At 34.1% G+C, this 18,173-nt stretch overlaps 1 protein-coding gene across 5 annotated transcripts in view; it reads right to left on the minus strand.

Annotated features, from left to right (window-relative positions):
- SETDB2 (SET domain bifurcated histone lysine methyltransferase 2) overlaps positions 1-18,173 on the minus strand; it is an 80,997-nt gene that overhangs the window by 60,982 nt on the left and 1,842 nt on the right. For 3 of the 5 annotated variants that reach the window (XM_030882313.3, XM_030882307.2, XM_060288227.1), the window contains exons 2-5: positions 13,408-13,773; positions 7,323-7,448; positions 6,236-6,301; positions 3,099-3,195 (exon numbers count right to left, since the gene is read on the minus strand). In XM_030882313.3, coding sequence (XP_030738173.1) covers positions 3,099-3,195; positions 6,236-6,301; positions 7,323-7,448; positions 13,408-13,423 — 305 coding nt within the window. In that variant the 5' untranslated portion in view covers positions 13,424-13,773. Of the gene's footprint in view, positions 1-3,098; positions 3,196-6,235; positions 6,302-7,322; positions 7,449-13,407; positions 13,774-17,242; positions 17,386-18,173 lie in introns of all 5 variants that reach the window. The other 2 variants (XM_060288226.1, XM_030882308.2) reach the window with 1 other exon arrangement.

The following is an 18,173-nucleotide window of genomic DNA, read 5'->3' on the forward strand; positions in this document are numbered from 1 at the left end:
GGTAATCTTTTTTTTTTAAAAATAAATTTATTTATTTATGGCTGCATTGGCTCTTCATTGCTGCACGGTCTTTCTCTCACCGCAACGAGCGGGGGCTACTCTTCGTTGAGGTGTGAGGACTTCTCAGGCTCAGTAGCTATGGCGCACGGGCTTAGTTGTTCCGCAGCATGTGGGAACTTCCCGGATCAGGGCTCGAACCTGGGTACCCTGCATTGGCAGGCGGATTCCTAACCACTGCGCCACCAGGGAAGTCCTGATTTGGGGTAATCTTAAAGATCCCAGACTATACCTTTAATTTCCTTAATTGACTTTCACAATGAATACTTTCTTAAAAGAAAGGCTGGGATAAAACTGATCACTGCACTACTATTTGTAATAGTAAATATTTGGAACAATCTAATTATCCATCCTTAAAGGAATGGAATTAATAAAATGTATTCTCACATGATGGAAATCCAAACAAGGAGATGAAATAGATCTATAACACAGAAGCAACATGATTAGATCTCAAAACTAATGCTGAGTAGGGACTTCCCTGGTGGCACAGTGGTTAGGAATCTGCCTGCCAGTACAGGGGACACAGGTTCGAGCCCTGGCCTGGGAAGATCCCACACGCCGCGGAGCAACTAAGCCCGTGCGCCACAACTACTGAGCCTGTGCTCTAGAGCCTGCGAGTCACAACTACTGAGCCCATGTGCTGCAACTACTGAAGCCTGCATGCCTAGAGCCTGTGCTCTGCAACAAGAGAAGCCACCGCAATCAGAAGCCCACGCACCGCAACGAAGAATAGCCCCCACTTGCGCCGCAACTAGAGAAAGCCCGCCCACAGCAATGAAGACCCAACGCAGACAAAAAAATTAAAATAAATAAATTAAATTAAAAAAAAAACTTTCAAAAAACTAATGCTGAGTAAAACAAGTAAGAAGGTACATATATGAATATTTATGTAAAATTTAAAAACTATAATAGCACTATATATTATTTATGGCTATATAAATATTAAAAAATGAACTAGAAAAATAACTGATGATAGTGACTGCTCCTAGAGAAGCAGAGAGGGCAACGGAACTTTGTCATGGTGAGAAGTTAGGTATGGCTCAAAGAGATTATAGTGTTTTGTTTTCTTTTTAAAAAAGAGACTGGAAGCAAATACAATGAAAGGTTAATAGCTGTTAATTCTGGATGGTGTGAGTATGGGTTTCTGCCATCTCCCTTTTTATGTTTTCAATCTTTAAGATTTCTCAAAAAGGTAGCAAAAAATAGTTGATGAGAATGCAGCTCAAAGATCAATGCAAATCCATCACCACCCATGGACTACAATGCAGTAGCACCTAATACATTAAAAATGAGGGGGGAAAAAAAGCAGAAAAAATGAGGTAAGGTTATGTTTTCCCTTAAATAACTTCAGTCTGTTTTAGTATTTTTGAAACATGCTGGGGGTACATCCCATAGTAAGAAATATATTCTATAATGTACTTTTTGTTTTGTTCTTCCATTTAACTTCTATCTTCTTTAGCCTAGTCTACTATAATACATTTCTGTTTTTATTTATTTATTTATTTAGGTATCCAATATTTCCTTGTTTTTTGAAGCCTGTGCCTGGAATTGCTTTTCCCCTATTATTAAGTGCCAAGTTCCTTTCTACCACTTTTTCATTATAATGTATTCTGAACTATAAGCAGTACTATTTACTTGTCTACCTAAGATATAGATCCCTTTGTTCGGTTTCACTCAGTATTCACTGTAATAAATTCTCTTAGGCTCTCACAGCTTTGTTCTTTGTTTTGATATAGGCTAATTTACTCTCAAGTAATTTATATAGCTACAGTGTTGTACAACCAGTAAACTGAATGTTTCATTTCCCTTTTCAGCTTGATGTAACCAACTAAATTATGTTCCAAACTGGGTTCCGTGGCATTCTTTTCTACAAATGTCATCATTTGATTTCCCCTATTTTGGGGGAAGGGGAATATGAAATACAATTTGAAGATTCAAAAAGTTCTTCTCTGAATATGAAGGGATTAACTTAGGGTATATGCAAGAGAGAAAATTGTATATAAGCTATCATTAGTTCTTAAATAAAAACTAAAATTTGTACAGTAATTTACAGTTTACAATGTATTTTTATGTAATTTCCTCATGTGACACTTAATAAGTACAGCTCTAAGTTAGTCATTACTGGAACAATAGACAATTAGAACTACTTACGACTAAAATGTAGGAGTAAACATGCTGGTAAAATCTGTAATTTGGAATTTAGGGTTTCAAGAAAGTTAGCTAAGCTGGCTTACAAGTACTCTTCTGGTGACTAATTTAATAAAAATCAAGAGGTGTAAGGCTCAAGTTATCAGGCAATTAACAAAGGAAAAAATCTTTTTATATTTATAAAGAAAAGTTAGAAAAACATGGAAATGAAATACTGATACGAACCTCAGAAGTGATTCTTTTCCTAAAAATTAATTTAAAAAAAAAAAGAAATGATTCTTTTCTTATCTAAGCTTCATTTCATAAAACAAATGAAAGAAAACCAACCTACTACAAATCTCAGGAGTTAAGTAACCTAATTTCAATCCAATTTTGTGGGGAGGAAGATCAACTTTCTTACATGTATGAAGATACTTTACTGGAAAAAAACAAAAATAAAGAAAATCAATCCTATGCACAGTGCTGTAGATCTAGTTACTGACCCTGCAAAAACACAAAAATGCTGTAAGTAAACAACGGATACGTAGGTAAAGCAGGGTTATCTGGTATTGTCTGCATCTTTCTGCCAGTCTCTGGGTAGGGGTAAACTGATGATAGTGACTACTTCTATCAGTCACTATAGGGGCTTCTCTGTTTTTATCTGGCTTGAGAACTGTTTTGTCATTAGACACCTTGAACTACAAGGCAGAACATGGCTTCACAGAATGCCAACTGATTTCCCAGCTATTGACAAGTCTGATGTACATAAAATACACAACTTTTAAAACTTTTGATGGGAAAGCATCCTTTTTTATATATTTTATCTACTCTTACGTCAAATGATTAGCAACAGTAAATCCTTTTTTGGGAGCAAAAGCATTAATGACATAAATAAATTTAACTTATATACATACAGAGAGGTATAGTCTTCTGGAAAGGAGTCTTCATGTGATGTAGAGGGCAATGAACTTGATTTGTTTTCCTGTGCATTCTGGGTCACAGACGTATGATCTACATGAAAAAATTACAAACTTAACAAGAATGCCAAGTTAAAAATCACTCACTGTAAAATCTAAATAGTATCTTTATTGACTAGATATATATATAGCCCTTAAATCTGAAAACATATTACGATTTCAAGATTGAGCCAAAAAATTAGGTGTCAACATTTTCAAAAACATTAAGAAAATAAGATAGGATAAAATAAAAGACTTAGGATAGAAGAGATTTCTACTGCAGAAATTGTAGTTTGGCCGACCTTTATCTGAATTTTAATCAACCTTTAAAGTGAAACATCAAGTATCCCTATTTCTGCTTGTATTTTACAAAAAAACATAACTCTTAAAGGCTCTATTAAGGTCACAAAATTGAAAGTTTATGTATCTTTTGTTTTCTCATTATTCTATTACTATCTACTTTTGGGGGAGAGAGGGAGGTATTTGGGTATCTCTTTTTGTCTTTCCATTTGTATTTTCATATTTCTCTTAGTTTCTCCTATATCTTTCCACACTTAATTTCATCTCATTTGTTGTCTCTTCTTTTTCAAGTTCATCTATTCTTTCTAACATGACTTCACTATAGAAATAAGCTATGTATTTAATGAAGAAGTTATAGATTTCCTGCTCCTATTTTGAAAAAAATGGATACGTAGAATAGTCTATGTTTGGCTTTAAAAAATTGTTTTTAATTGTGCTTCTTCCTATGTAGTAGTGGACCTTAAGAAAAAAAGTGATTCTCATCCTGCCTTAGATTATTAACTTGCATTGGTCCTTTAGTGCACACCACTCTTATTAAAAAGAAAAAAAAAGTTTAAGTAAATAAAAGAATAGTTTAACTTATAATCCAAGGTCATCCTTGGCTAATTAGCATAAAAAACCCTCTTTAGTTATACAGGTGAAAAAAGAAGATTTAAAATCTGATAGTGGAAGAGAGCTGAGTAAATAATATAATAACTGATTAAAAATTAAATAAGTTTAACAAGTTAAGAATTTCCCAGCTAATTTCTTTGAATGAGCCATATAAAGCCATATTAACAAATAGGAACAAAACAAATAAATATAAGCATAGTTAGAAATAAGATTTACTAAAAAACATGGAGATTTTAAATTAACTATTAGATAAGGGGAGAAAGGAGAAATAATAATTTCTTTCAAGAAAACAGTATCCAAGTCTTTGTATGGGGATACAGCAGATATTTACAGAATTATACACAATCAAAGAAAATTAAAGGTAATTAGTGGTTTGGAGAATTCAGGCTGGATCTGGGATGGCTTGTTTTGACCTCAACACCAAGTCCTTTTGTTTCTCCCAGTCTCAGTATTCCTTTTAATATAAATACTAACATGAATCTTTATTACTAGAAAGTGTTTAATCCGTACATATGCTAGCAATGTCAATTACGTAACTCCCCAATTACTTTTAAAACATTGCTCTACCACTAGCAAACATATACTTTTATTTTGATAAATTTGTTACACTTAAGATGAACTATATATAAAAATATGAAACTATAGTACTCAGTATTTCTATTGATGAAATCTTTACTTTAAAAGAACCAAAACAGGGCTTTCCTGGTGGCGCAGTGGTTGAGGGTCCGCCTGCCGGTGCAGGGGACGCGTGCTCGTGCCCCGGTCCCGGAGGATCCCACATGCCGCGGAGCGGCTGGGCCCGTGAGCCATGGCTGCTGAGCCTGCGCGTCCGGAGCCTGTGCTCCGCAACGGGAGAGGCCGCGGCGGTGAGAGGCCCGCGTACCGCAGGAAAAAAAAAAAAAAAAAGAATCAAAACAAAACCCAACCTATATTCTTTTAGTGGGAAAGATTGTTTCAGAAAGAAAAAAAAAAAAGTTGCTTAGAATTAATTCCTCTTACCACCTCCTGCATTTAAAAGCTTCTCTTGCAAAGCAAATGTAATCCCTTAAGGATGTGTTGATTCCAAGTGCTATTGAAGGATACTGAAAGACTTTTCTTAAAGAATCTACTCTTCTAAAACTGTACATTAGCTACTGAAATTGAAAATACTTTTGAATAACAAAAGCTTTCTTTAAAATAAACTTGGGACTTCCCTGGCGGTCCAGTGGTTAAGACTCCTCTTTTCCACTGCTGTGGCATGGGTTCAATCCCTGGTCAGGGAACGAAGATCCCGCATGCCTCGGCACAGCAATCAATAATCAATCAATCAATAAATCAATAAAACTAAACTGATGATGTTAAGCCATTTTTCAGAGATTTAAAACCTTATGGCTCCAAATTATGAGTTAAAATAATTATAATTTGTTGAAATATTTACCAATATTAATTAAAATTTAGTAAATGTACCTCCTCAACACTTTAGCAAATTAATGATAGTCTAAGATTTATAGGACAGTGATTCTGATAAAATAACTTGCTTTTTAATTAAAAAAAATTTTAATTGACATATAGTTGATCTATAATGTTGTGTTAGTTTCTGGTGTACAGCAAAATGATTCAGATATATATATATATATATATAAAAATATATACACACACACATATTTTTTCATATTCTTCTCCATTATGGTTTATTATAGGATATTGAATATAGTTCCCTGTGCTATACAGGACTTGTTATTTATCTAAAATAACTTTTCAATTTTTCTTTTTATAATCCTGGTACATTATCTTTGTTCAATTACTTCTAAAATAAATTTGTTAGACTGATGGTCTAATAATAATCTAGAAATGAAAAAAATTTCCATCAATTTATCTATACCAGAATGTGCCTTTTAGTATTGTTCTTTACACAAAGTATCAATAGGTTTATAGTGGTGTGGAGTCTTGGAATTCTATTTGCCCTTCTTATAGTAGAAGCGTTTTTGAAAAAGAGATACAATTCTTCCCGGAGAGGTTTAGTAGAGTATGCATTTCCTATGGGGTAGGACTTTTTGTTTACTAGGGAAACTGATTTCCATATATGGATCTTACAGTTTTATTTTTAAACTGTCTTCAGTTAACTTGACATAATTAAGGCTGGCTTGCTTCAAAGCAAGAAAACAGCAGAGAATATTCTAGATTGGGATTAGAAATGTACATACCCCTTATCAAAGTTGAATTATTATTTATAGTTGCTTCCTTCACTAGAATCATTGCTTGGATGTATTCTGTTAAGGAAAGGAAAAAAGAATGAAAACAATCAGCAGCAGTATCACCTTCACTCAAGATGTCAGCTACTGTACTAGGCAATTTACATATTTTATCTCATTCAATCTTCACAACTCCTCTAAGAGGTTCTTATGATTATCTACTAAATACATTAAAGACAAAGAAATTAAGGCCTAGTGGTTAAGCTGTTTATTCCAGGTCAATAAGCTAGGAAGTGGCAGAACTGGATTCAAACCTAGATATATCTGATTCATGAAGGAATGAGAAGGAATATTAAAATGAAAAATACTATTAATTTTGTGGACAAGCACATCATAGATTAATGTCATAAGAACATCCATAAAGTATTAAGAATATCCTGGGGAAAAATAAAGGATAGTCAGGGGAGATTTTGCTTAAAAATCATATGTTCTGATGGAATGAAGGAAATTTCCATATAAAAGTCTATGTTCTACAACCACTTAGGTTGAAGACAAAGAAGCAGAAAAAATACTGGGATGACTGAACTGACTGCCTATGTAGAACGCAAGGTTTGCTTTCTGAAGACTACTAAGGCAAGTTCTGTTTAAAGCAGGCAAAATATATTTATATATTTACTTTTATATTAAAGAAAATAAGTTATCTCTGAATGATTGGGTAATACATAATTTCTGTTATATTCTTCTATATGTACCAAATGTTCTACAATGAGTTTTGCAATACATTCCCCAAAAAAAAGATAAAATGAGGGAGAAGAAGGTAGCCTGAGATAAATAGAGATAAATTCAGCAGCTATTATTCAAAGTAACCAGCTTCATCCAGTTTTACAAAATGTCCACAGTATGGTAAAAACAAGTGTTTATAGAAGCAGGACACACACACACACACAAAAAGCAGGTAGAACTGATGTTAGGTTCTTAAAAAACAAAAGAAGTTATTTGACTTTTAAAACGAACAGCAATACTGGAAACAGAATTATATTATATTATCAGTGGGTAATATTCAGCATTAAATGTACTGAACGTTTTTATTGCTTCATACCTTTATTTGTGGCAGATCCATCTTTGATCTTTCGTTTCAGTGACTGCAGCACATTTTGCACTTGTTCAAATATGAAATCCACTTTCCCATCATCTTCTAGCCCCATCCAGAAAGTTTTTGCATCACCTAAAGAAAAAATAATAGCCTAAGAGCTCAGTAGACATAATTTTCCTAAGGCACATGTTATTAAAAATATACTTGGTTTCTAAATAAAAATCAAAATTTAACTGGCCTATTACTTTCCTTGAAGAAAAAGATTTTGGTCACTGTTTCTTTACAACGACCTACAAGCAAAAAATATGACCTGGGTATCTCACTTATTTCTGATAATTAAAAAAAAAATGTGTTGAAAACTTCAGTGACACTTTTTTTTTTTAACTTTAAATGCCTAAACAATTTATTTTTCTTTCTGTGTAGTGACACTATTTCTTGACTGGAAAACAGCAGGAATGACTTCATTCTAGGGGTGGGAGTGGGTGTATTTATAGACACATTCATTTTAAAAGTTTCAAGGACATAACCTCCATTGAGTATGGAAGTGGAGGGTTCCAGAAGGAAACATCTCAACAATTGTTGAAATAACTAAATGTCTAACAATAATGCTTTAAAAACTATCTTTGATAGTAACTTTTTAATAATTATGTTGACTGAAAGAAAAACGCACAAACAAGTTGCACATTATGTTTTATTTGGCAAACTACTGAGGACCACAGCCTGGGAAACAGCCTCTCAGACAGCTCTGAGGAACTTCTCTGAAGAGGTAAGGGAGGAGCCAGGATATACAGAAGTTTTTTGCTGGGGGGAGTGGGGGCTGGGGGGTGGTGGTAATAAAACATGTAGTCAAACATCAAAAGACTACTGCTAATCACAAAAGACAGACATCTCAGTTTAATGATTTTAGTGCTTTTCTGTGTCTGGGGAGATGCAAGAGTTTGGGCTCATTGAAGTTATTCCTCAGACATGCATCTTAACTATCTAGGACTAGTATCCGGTTTTTCTACACTCTGAATTCCCCTCAGGGCGTGCTGCTGGGGGCAGATGCAGTGGATGATGGCTTGATGGCAGGCAATATTCACTGTTTACTGAAATGGCAGGTAACATTTTTTGTTCACACTTACAGGAGGCAAAATATGTTTAAAGCTTTTATAGATAAAGTTATATAGATAAGCCAACATTTCAGATGCCCAGCAAGCTAACACCTTAAAAATTTTCTAGCGAAATCATCCTTTCAAAGCTGAAAACAGAAATACGAGAAATGCAATTAAAATAAATTGGCGAAAGTCAAATCTTACACCATGTTTAAAAGTAACAGGGGCTTCCCTGGTGGCGCAGTGGTTGAGAGTCCGCCTTCCGATGCAGGGGACACGGGTTCGTGCCCCAGTCCGGGAAGATCCCACATGCTGCGGAGCGGCTGGGCCCATGAGCCATGGCCGCTGAGCCTGTGCATCCGGAGCCTGTGCTCCACAACGGGAGAGGGGCCACAACAGTGAGAGGCCCTCATACCGCAAAAATAAATAAACAAATAAAAATAAAAGTAACAAAAAATACCTAAAATGTTAAACACAAATTATTTATAAAATATATAAAATTAATGTATAAAATGTTTAAAATGAATAGGGCCTTAAGCAAAGGAGAAACATAACAGTAACTGCACTGTAGAAAGGTCACTTGAGAAGCCATTGGGAGGATTAATGAGCAGACAGCGTAGTAAGTTTACAAAAAATACATTTTCCTTAATATTAAAAATTAAACCCAGAACCTCCAAGTTGGTAATGGAGTGAGATTCTTCAAAAGAGGCTTAGGACTCAGAGTCCCAACCCTCCCTGGCAGTCATCTAACCAAAGGGGGACCTCTGGCTAATTAGGGCTGCTGCTACCATAGAAGCCTCAGGAGGGGTGCTGTTTCCCTGTTAACTCTCTGGCCTGATGTGTACTACACAAGACTAAGCCTACTTTTCCTTTTTCCCCATAGCACAGTTCAGACAAAGGTTTCAACATTTGAAAAAAATGCAATGTGAAAGGACAAAAGGAATGAGAAATTATGTTTTAGAGACAGATAGGGGCTGACATAGCCTTGAGTGCCATGCTAAGCAACTTTATTTTTATATGGAAGTCTATAGGGAGCCACTCAAGAGGTTTAAGCATCTTATTATGTTACTAATTTTGCTTCTAAAAAATCACTAAAGTGGCAGTGGGAAGAGGGACGAGACAAGAATGATTTCTATATTTCTGACTCAGGCAACCATATGTATAATAATGGTATCCACTGCGATAGGGAATAAAGGTAGAGAGACAAGTGAGAAATTCAAGTAGGGTGAGTAAACTGGATGCACAGGCTCCAGGGTAAGATCTGATCCAGATATACAAATTTTGGAGTCAATAGCACACAAATTCTTGCTAAAGCCACAAAATAGATGTGATTAGAGAGAATCTGTAGAATGAGAAGAGGGTCTTCTGTAGAACATCAACATGGAGTGCTTACTAAATACATCGATAATGACCTAGGTATGTGTACATGTATATATCTATATTTCTCCATCCATCTCTTGAAGAGCTTCAGGACATTGGTACAGAGAATCTCTGGACACCTTTGAGCCTGTTATCAGCAAACTGTAGTCTATGAACTCCTGGGAGTTCCCAAATCCTTTCAGACAATACGCTAGGTCAAACTATTTTAATAGTAATATCAAGACATTATTTGCCCTTTTCTTCCCTATATTGACATTAACTGATGGTTCAAAAGCACTGGTGAGTAAAAATGTTGGAGCCTTAGTGTGAATCAAGGCAGTTGCACCGAACTACTAGTAAGTCATTATTATTATTTACCACCAATTTCACTTAAGAAGGTCTTTGATAAAGCAACATAAATAATTACCAAAAAAAATAATAATTACCACAGTACAATGGCTGTTTCAAGGAAAAGCACTAGGGAGATTGTTTGAGTTGTAAGCTAAACTAGCTGGGTTTTTTTTTTTTTCATAGAAAACCATTTTTCCTTAAAAGAACCACTAATAAAAATTGTTTTTTTCCAACCTGGGTGTTTGGTACACATTTTCTCAAACATGAATAAAGGGAGCCTATCACTTGAAGGACAAAAGTAACAGCATTTGTTGCTAATGAAAAATTCAAGTTATCAAGTTGAAACTGAAAATTTAGAAAACTTGCATCTGCCATGGTAAGCTTGAGAGCTTCTCAATAACTAATCACTTTTTGATGAGATTGGTAGCAATATTAACAAATGTAATTTTTAAATACTGTATGATTAAATGTGTCAACATTTGGAAAAATCTGCATAATTCATTGAACCAATGTTTTCCAAGTGGCCAATGCATGATGTTATAAAATCATACATGTGTAAAAGGCCCATCAAAGTGCAAGACAAACCAATGGATTTTTAATGTAACAGTGTAAAAAAAAGCTCACTGATAAGAATTCAGATTCCACACTATAACTAACCTTGAAGGAATGACTACTTGTTGAGTTTTGTAGTTGTATCAAAGAAAAATATCCATAATTATCTGAGAGGCTATTAAAATATTCTTCCTTTTTCCAACTTCTTGTCTGTGTGAAGCTTCATTTTCTTTATACATTTACACCAAAGCAACATATCACAACAGACTGAATGCAGAAGGAGATCTGAGAATCTCTCTTCTATTAAGCCAACTATTAAAGAGATTTGTAAAAATATAAAACAATGGTTTTCTCACTAATTATTTTCATTTCAGAAAATAGTTATGTCTCACAAAAATGTAATTTGTTAACATGTTGGGTTTATTATTTAAAAAAAAATAAGCCAATTACCATTTTTGAAGCTTCTCAGTTTTCTAATATAGTAAATATGAATAGATATTATCCACATAAACAAAAGCTGTTAGGGGTTTTAAACACTTTTAAGAGTATAAAGTAGTCCTGAGACCAAAAGAAAGTTTGAAACCGCTGGCCTAGATAACTGTCCAGTGAAATTAGTACTACAATCTGTAAACAATCCGCATATTACAAGTATGTTAAAGGGTGGTGAAACTATTCTGTATGATACTGTAGTGGTGTATACATGACATTATGCATTCGTCAAAACCTATAGAACTTGAAAGCACAAAGAGTGAAGCTTAATGTATGCAAATTTTAAAATATCATTTAAGAGATCAGGGATCCCAGGAAGGAATGTATACACAACCTCTCTGAAGGGCTGAGTGGAAAAGGTGCTGACCTAAATAACTTTGGAAATAAATGGACTCTGTAAAACTACAGGCAAAAGGAAGTTGCACAAGCACTGAGGTGTCACACCTGGGAATAAGTTTACAGTACTTCTGATACTGCTATACACATATACTAGAATCGAGCAATTAAATAAATGGATAACAGATAATGGGAATTTATAGATAAGCAAGGAGAGTAAGCTAGAATAATCCATGTGGTAATGGATTAGAGCCAGAAACATCAGTATAAACTCATGTTTAGCTCAATACAGATACAGATGGTTACATATAGAAATATTTATAGATATGTGTATATACAATTATATTTATATATACTTTGCTCTGTCAGCTGAGAGGGCCAGAAGCAAGACAACCCAATAACAAATGAATACACCTACTGCCCAGATCTTAGTTTGTAATACCATTCTCCAATAAAAGGAACCAGGAGGGCTCATTCAAGAAATGGCTCATTCTAGGACTATGCCAATATACAAGATGAGCCTGGAGCATTATATAGTACCAGAAAATAAGGAAGTGCTAAAAACAAAGAACAAAACAAAAACCACCTACATTGATGGGGGTACGTCAAAGAGACAGGAAGCTGACCGAAAGGGCTCCAAATGCCTAATCCTGGGACAATTTGAAGAACAAAATGAAACAGTACTGGCTTATAACCCAAAGTATACAGTAAGTATCCATGAATCCATACTGATGTAAATAAATGATTGAATAAAACATATACTGGGGAAAGGAAACAAATCTCCCTTGCAGAAGAATTCTGAAAAATTAATGTAAATATTCTGTTCTCAAAGAGGAGGAGCATAAATTCATGTTCCTTAAGTATGGGCTACACACAGTGAATTCCTGTCAAAGAGTATAGTAGAGAAAGGGAGAAAAAAAGAGAGTAGTAATTTACAGTGGAGAAGCCACTTAACACTATGTCAGCCAGGTGATCTAGCTCAACAACAGCAGGTGAGAAATCATGTTGGTAACATGCGCCCTTGATATCATTTCATAAAACTGACACTTTACCTCTATGGTCTTCCTCCCCAGAATCCACTACCCCAGTCTAATCGCGAGAAAAACAAAAATCAGTCAAAAAAGTCCAATGAAGGGGCATCTTACAAACACTTGGATACAAAATCTTACAAAAACAAGGGAAGTCTGAGAAACTGTCATATGCAAAAGGACCCTAAGGAGACATAAGTAAATGTAATGTATCCTGGATGGGATCCTGGAATAGAAAAAGACATAAAGTAAGGAAATAAGAATAAACTATGGACTTCAGTTAATTATAATGGGTCAATAATGGTTCATTAATTGTAACAAATGTACCAGCCAAATGTAAGATTTTAATCACAGGCAGAACTGGGTGCAGAGAATATGAGAACTCTCTGTACTATCAATTTTTCTGTAAATCTGTAAGTTTTCTAAAAAGAAGAAAGTGTATTTTTTTTTTTTTTCGGTACACGGGCCTCTCACTGTTGTGGCCTCTCCCGTTGCGGAGCACAGGCTCCGGATGCACAGGCTCAGCGGCCATGGCTCATGGGCCCAGCGGCTCCGTGGCATGTGGGATCCTTCCGGACCGGGGCATGAACCCGTGTCCCCTGCATCGGCAGGCGGACTCTCAACCATTGCGCCACCAGGGAAGCCCAAAGTGTATTTTTAAAAAGTACATTAAGATACTGACTTAGTATTACAGATACACAACTAATTATAAAGACAATCAAAATTGTTGCTACATGAGAGTAAGTCCTATAAATCCTATTAATTCTTTCTAATTCAGAAAAGTTACTTGCACAGAAAAACCTTGAAAATTCCACAATTCAGCTTCATTAAGTAGTCTATATACTTTTAAACATAAAGTTTAACAATGGTTTTTCAACCTACCATTTTTTTCTCCCATCTTTTGGTGTTGTTTACAAACATAAAATTCTTCGAAATTAACTTTATCAAAGAACTGAATCACTTTGATTGTAGAATATAACTGGAATCCAACTGTGGTCTCTATGAAATTTGCAGTACTCAGAGAAAATACATCATTATACCACTCTAAACCAAATATTCTTTGATACTTGAATTTTCAAGTAGAAATTGTGGTTGAAGAAACTTTCAGAAATGATCACTAGTCCAACTTAATGACAAGTCCATGCATCTTCATCAAGTGAATACATATAGTCGTATCAGATCATTGACAATATTATTTTAAAAATAAAAACCAACTCCATCTTTCGGTCCATGAATGCATGAAACATTCTGTAAGGAAAACAATAAGGAATGGTGCATATTGGTAAATAATAAAATATATAAGAAAAAAGAGATTGTTATAACAATAGCGCTATCTTTTAAAACAGCATGAACTATTATGAAAAAAGAATACATATTAACTGGAAAAACATGTAAAATATCAATATTAGGAAAATTACGGAAAAATTAAGAATCATCTACTTAATATGTTAATAAACAGAAAAATTAAGAACTATCTACTTAATATATGTTAATTAATATAAATTAACTCCATTTTATAAAACTTTAAAAAACTTTTTAAATGGGGATAATAATGCTAACTACCTCAAAAGATTGTTGTGAGGTTAAGACTTAATCACCTAGAATACCTGGCACATTACAAAGGACTCAATAAATGCTAGCAATTATTATTATTCTTTCACTATATATACTTTTAAAACAAAATTGAATTTTAGTATGTATAATTTTTTATAATCTTTCATTGATAATATATCCTGTACTTTCTCTCGTCATTAATGTTTTCCTGTAATATGATTTTAAGTGGCTGTATAATGTACTTTGGTCAATAATCCATATATTAAATTACACTAAAGAACAATTATTATGTTCTTTAGTGTAATATGAACAATTATAAACAATAATTATGCAATTATTAAAATTTAATAAGTTAATAATTAGTACTATAAACCTGTATAGTGTACATTTAGATTATTTCTATTTTTCCAGTATAATAAATAAGGCTGGAATATATCTTATGCATATCTGATTATTTCCTGAAGATATACACCTAGAGGTAGAACTAAAAGGTCAAAAAGAGATCAGCAATTTTAGTCTCAAGGTGTTAGTCAACATATACATTCTTCTCCCACTGCCACACCAAATCTGCAGAAATGGTAATTTTTTTTGTAATTAAAAATATAAAGTCATGTTGAAAACAAAAAGGGAATTCTCTATAGATTGAGTCTGTGCAACCTCTCTGGGGAAAGGAAACAGATGGGAAGTTGCAGAGATAATGCCAACCACAAACACATCACCACGGCAAAAGGAAGAGTAAATCCTCTCAGAGGAGATGAATACACAACCAAGAACCATCAAACATATGAAGAAAGCTACACCATGAAAAAGACTTAACAAGCCTACCAAACTGATGAACTTATATTAAGGAGGAGAATTAATAGAGCATCCTGAAAATAATTTTAAAGCAAATACTGTATTTAATATCAAAGAGCTAAAGAAGGAAACCTCATCTATGAAAAAACATACAATTTTTTAAAATAACCAATTGGCTATCTTGGATATAAAAACAGTTATTGAATAAACTCAATAGATAGATATAATAGCATAGACTCAGATGAAGAGCCAGTTAGTAAACTGAGAGACCGAGTTGAGTAATTCACTCAGAACACAGAGCAAAGAAAAAAAAGGAGGGATAACTAGAATGAAGAGGCAATAATGACCAAAAAATTCTCAGAACTGGAAAACACATTAGCCTACTAATGTGGCTAGTGTGGGTAAGGGTCCATTGAGTATCAAGCAAGATAAACTTTTTAATACATACCACTAGACAAACCATGGATAAACTTCAGAATATCAAGAAGAAAGACAAAGTCTTAGAAACTTTCAGAAAATCTAGATTATCTAAAAGGAATGTTTATTAGACTGGTACTCAGACTTCTCATCAGAAATGCCAGATGCAAAGTGTTAAGGGAAAATAAGTCTGAATCCAGAATACTATTTCAGCCAAGGTATCTTTCAACGTGGGGGTTGGGGGGAAGGCTTTTACAGACACTCAAAGACTTTGAAAGAAATAAAGAAGTACTTCATGAATAAAAACTAACGTAGAAGGAAGTACTGAGGTAAAAGAAGCAAAAGTGAGCAAATAAATGAGTAAAACACATTAACGCTAGATAATTACAGATTAAAAATGGGTTTTAATGACGAAACCAAATTGCTGGAAGATATAACCATAGGAAATTTACATTCTTTTCTGAAGGAGGGATGGAAGAGGATTCTTGCAAGATCTGAGAAAATAAAGTAGAAGCATACTAAGTTCTTCGTAGGGAGGATATCAATACAAACGAAATGCAGACTTTGTTAGGAAAATATAAATTTAATAATTGTGTTAAAAATGTAAAAGTAGGGACTTCCCTGGTGGTCCAGTGGTAAAGAATCCGCCTTACAATACAGGGGACGTGGGTTCGATCCCTGGTCATAAAACTAAGATCCCACATGCCGCAGGGCAACTAAGCCCTCTCCCCGCAGCTACTCAGCTCAACTAGAGCCCGCGCACCCTCAAGCGTGCAAGCCACAGCTAAAGAAGTCCGCGCAAGACAACGAACGCCGCAACTAAGACCGACGCAGCCAAAAATAAATAAAATTTAAAAATAATAAATAAATCTTTAGAAAAAAATGTAAAAGTAATCTATGAAAAAGAAAACAGAACAAAGAAAACCTCAATTAAAACCTTGGGGCAAACCTCAATTGAAATGAGAAATGGAAAAATATAAGATATAAAGGATACAATGGGAAGCAAGGTAAATAAGAGGACAAGAAAAAGGCCAATTATGTTAATAATCACAAAAAAGGTTAATGTGTTCAGTCTCACTTATTAAAGGACAGACTCTCAGATTAAATTGCAAGCAAAACCTAGCTATATTTTAAAATAAGGGACCCACTTAAATCTCACAAAATGTCATCAAAAGGTTGAAATGAAGGGATGTGAAAAAGAGACATACCAGCAAATACAAGAAGAAACATTCATATCAAACAAAATAGAAGTTAATATGAAAACCAATAAAAGAGACAAATATTTTACACTGACAGAACAATTCACCATGAATATCTAACTGAACTTATTGACTACCAACTAGGCTCAAGAAAAAAAGAAAAAAAAAAATTAGAGGGATAAGTACGAAAAGGAAATTAAAACAATTAAAGATCTTACCAGAGCTGCATGCCACACATCCCCATCTCTCACTCCCAGTATACCAGGTCCAAAAAGTTTTATAGAAGAATTCTACAAAACTTTCAAGGAATGGATAATTTCCATAGTATACAAACTGTTCAAGAGCAGAAAAAATATGGGCGGCTACTCAACATTTTTTTGAGGTTACTGTAACCTTGACACATAAGAAAAGAAACTCAAGGCCAAACGCACTTCTTGGTATAGAAGCAAATATAGTAAGTAAAAACATGCAGCAGTAGAGTAAAAGTATGTTACCAAAGTATGGTTTATACCAGGAATACCCAAAAAGTTTAGCATTGTAAAGTTACTCAATGTAAATTTCTACATTAACAGATAAATAGAGGAAAACTATCATCTTAAATACAGAAAGACACACAAAAGAATTTCAATAAAAGTCAACAACTATTCTGGGGTGGGCCGGAGGCCGTGGGTGGGGGGGGCGGTGGGGAAGACAAGGACTCTTGCAAACTAGGAATAAAAGAGAATTTCTTTAACCCGATAAAGACTACCTACCAAAACAAAGAAGTAAATATCATATTCAATGAGGAAACATCAGAAGCATTTTTGTTACAGTCAGGCACCAGATGGGGACACTTGCCACCAATGGAAGTTTGGTACTGGAAGTCTTAGAGAAATACAGTAAAATAAAAAGAGACCTAAAGATTGTAAAGAAGAGAAAAATCTATCTGTAGAATAAATAATTGACAACTAACAAACTTAAAATTTTAACTTAAAGTTAAAAGCCAACCAAAGAGTTGGGAGAAAATGTCTGTAACATTTTTTAACAATGGTAACAAAAAGTGGACAGAGCCACAGACTCTAAAGAAATTTTTAAAAACTATACAGGATACACAGTAACCAGGATGCAAAAAGAACTCCTCAAATCATTAGGAAAAAGATAATTCAATAGAAAAATGGGCAATTTAAAAAAAGAAATTATAGAAACATATATATTACAGGTCAATAAACATATGAATAGATACTGCAGTTTTACTGGTAATCAGAGGATGAAAAAAATTTTTAAATGAGTATAATTTTCATCCATCAGATGGACAAAAAGTACAAAGATAGTATCTCATGTTGATCTAGATTGTAGGGAAATTGAACTGTCATACTTTGTAGGATGGGTAAATTAGTAGAAGTATTTTGGAGGCAAATTTGGCAATGCCTATTAAAAATGTTCATAACTTAAAACCAAGCAATTCCACTTTTAGGTATAGATTCTTGAGAAACAGCACATGTGCACAGCAAAACAAATAAAAGGATATCCCTGCAGCACTGTTTGAAAGGTGAAAAACTGAACAACCTAATGTCCATCAAGAGGAGAATGGTAAATAAAATGCGCTACATAGTACATATCAAACAAAATATAATTTAACATGAAAATGAGACAAAGATAAATATTTTACATTAACAGAACAATTCAGTCATACATTGGAACACT

The sequence above is a fragment of the Globicephala melas genome, chromosome 18 (genome assembly GCF_963455315.2).
Source record: "Globicephala melas chromosome 18, mGloMel1.2, whole genome shotgun sequence".
Classification (NCBI taxonomy): Eukaryota; Metazoa; Chordata; class Mammalia; order Artiodactyla; family Delphinidae; genus Globicephala; species Globicephala melas.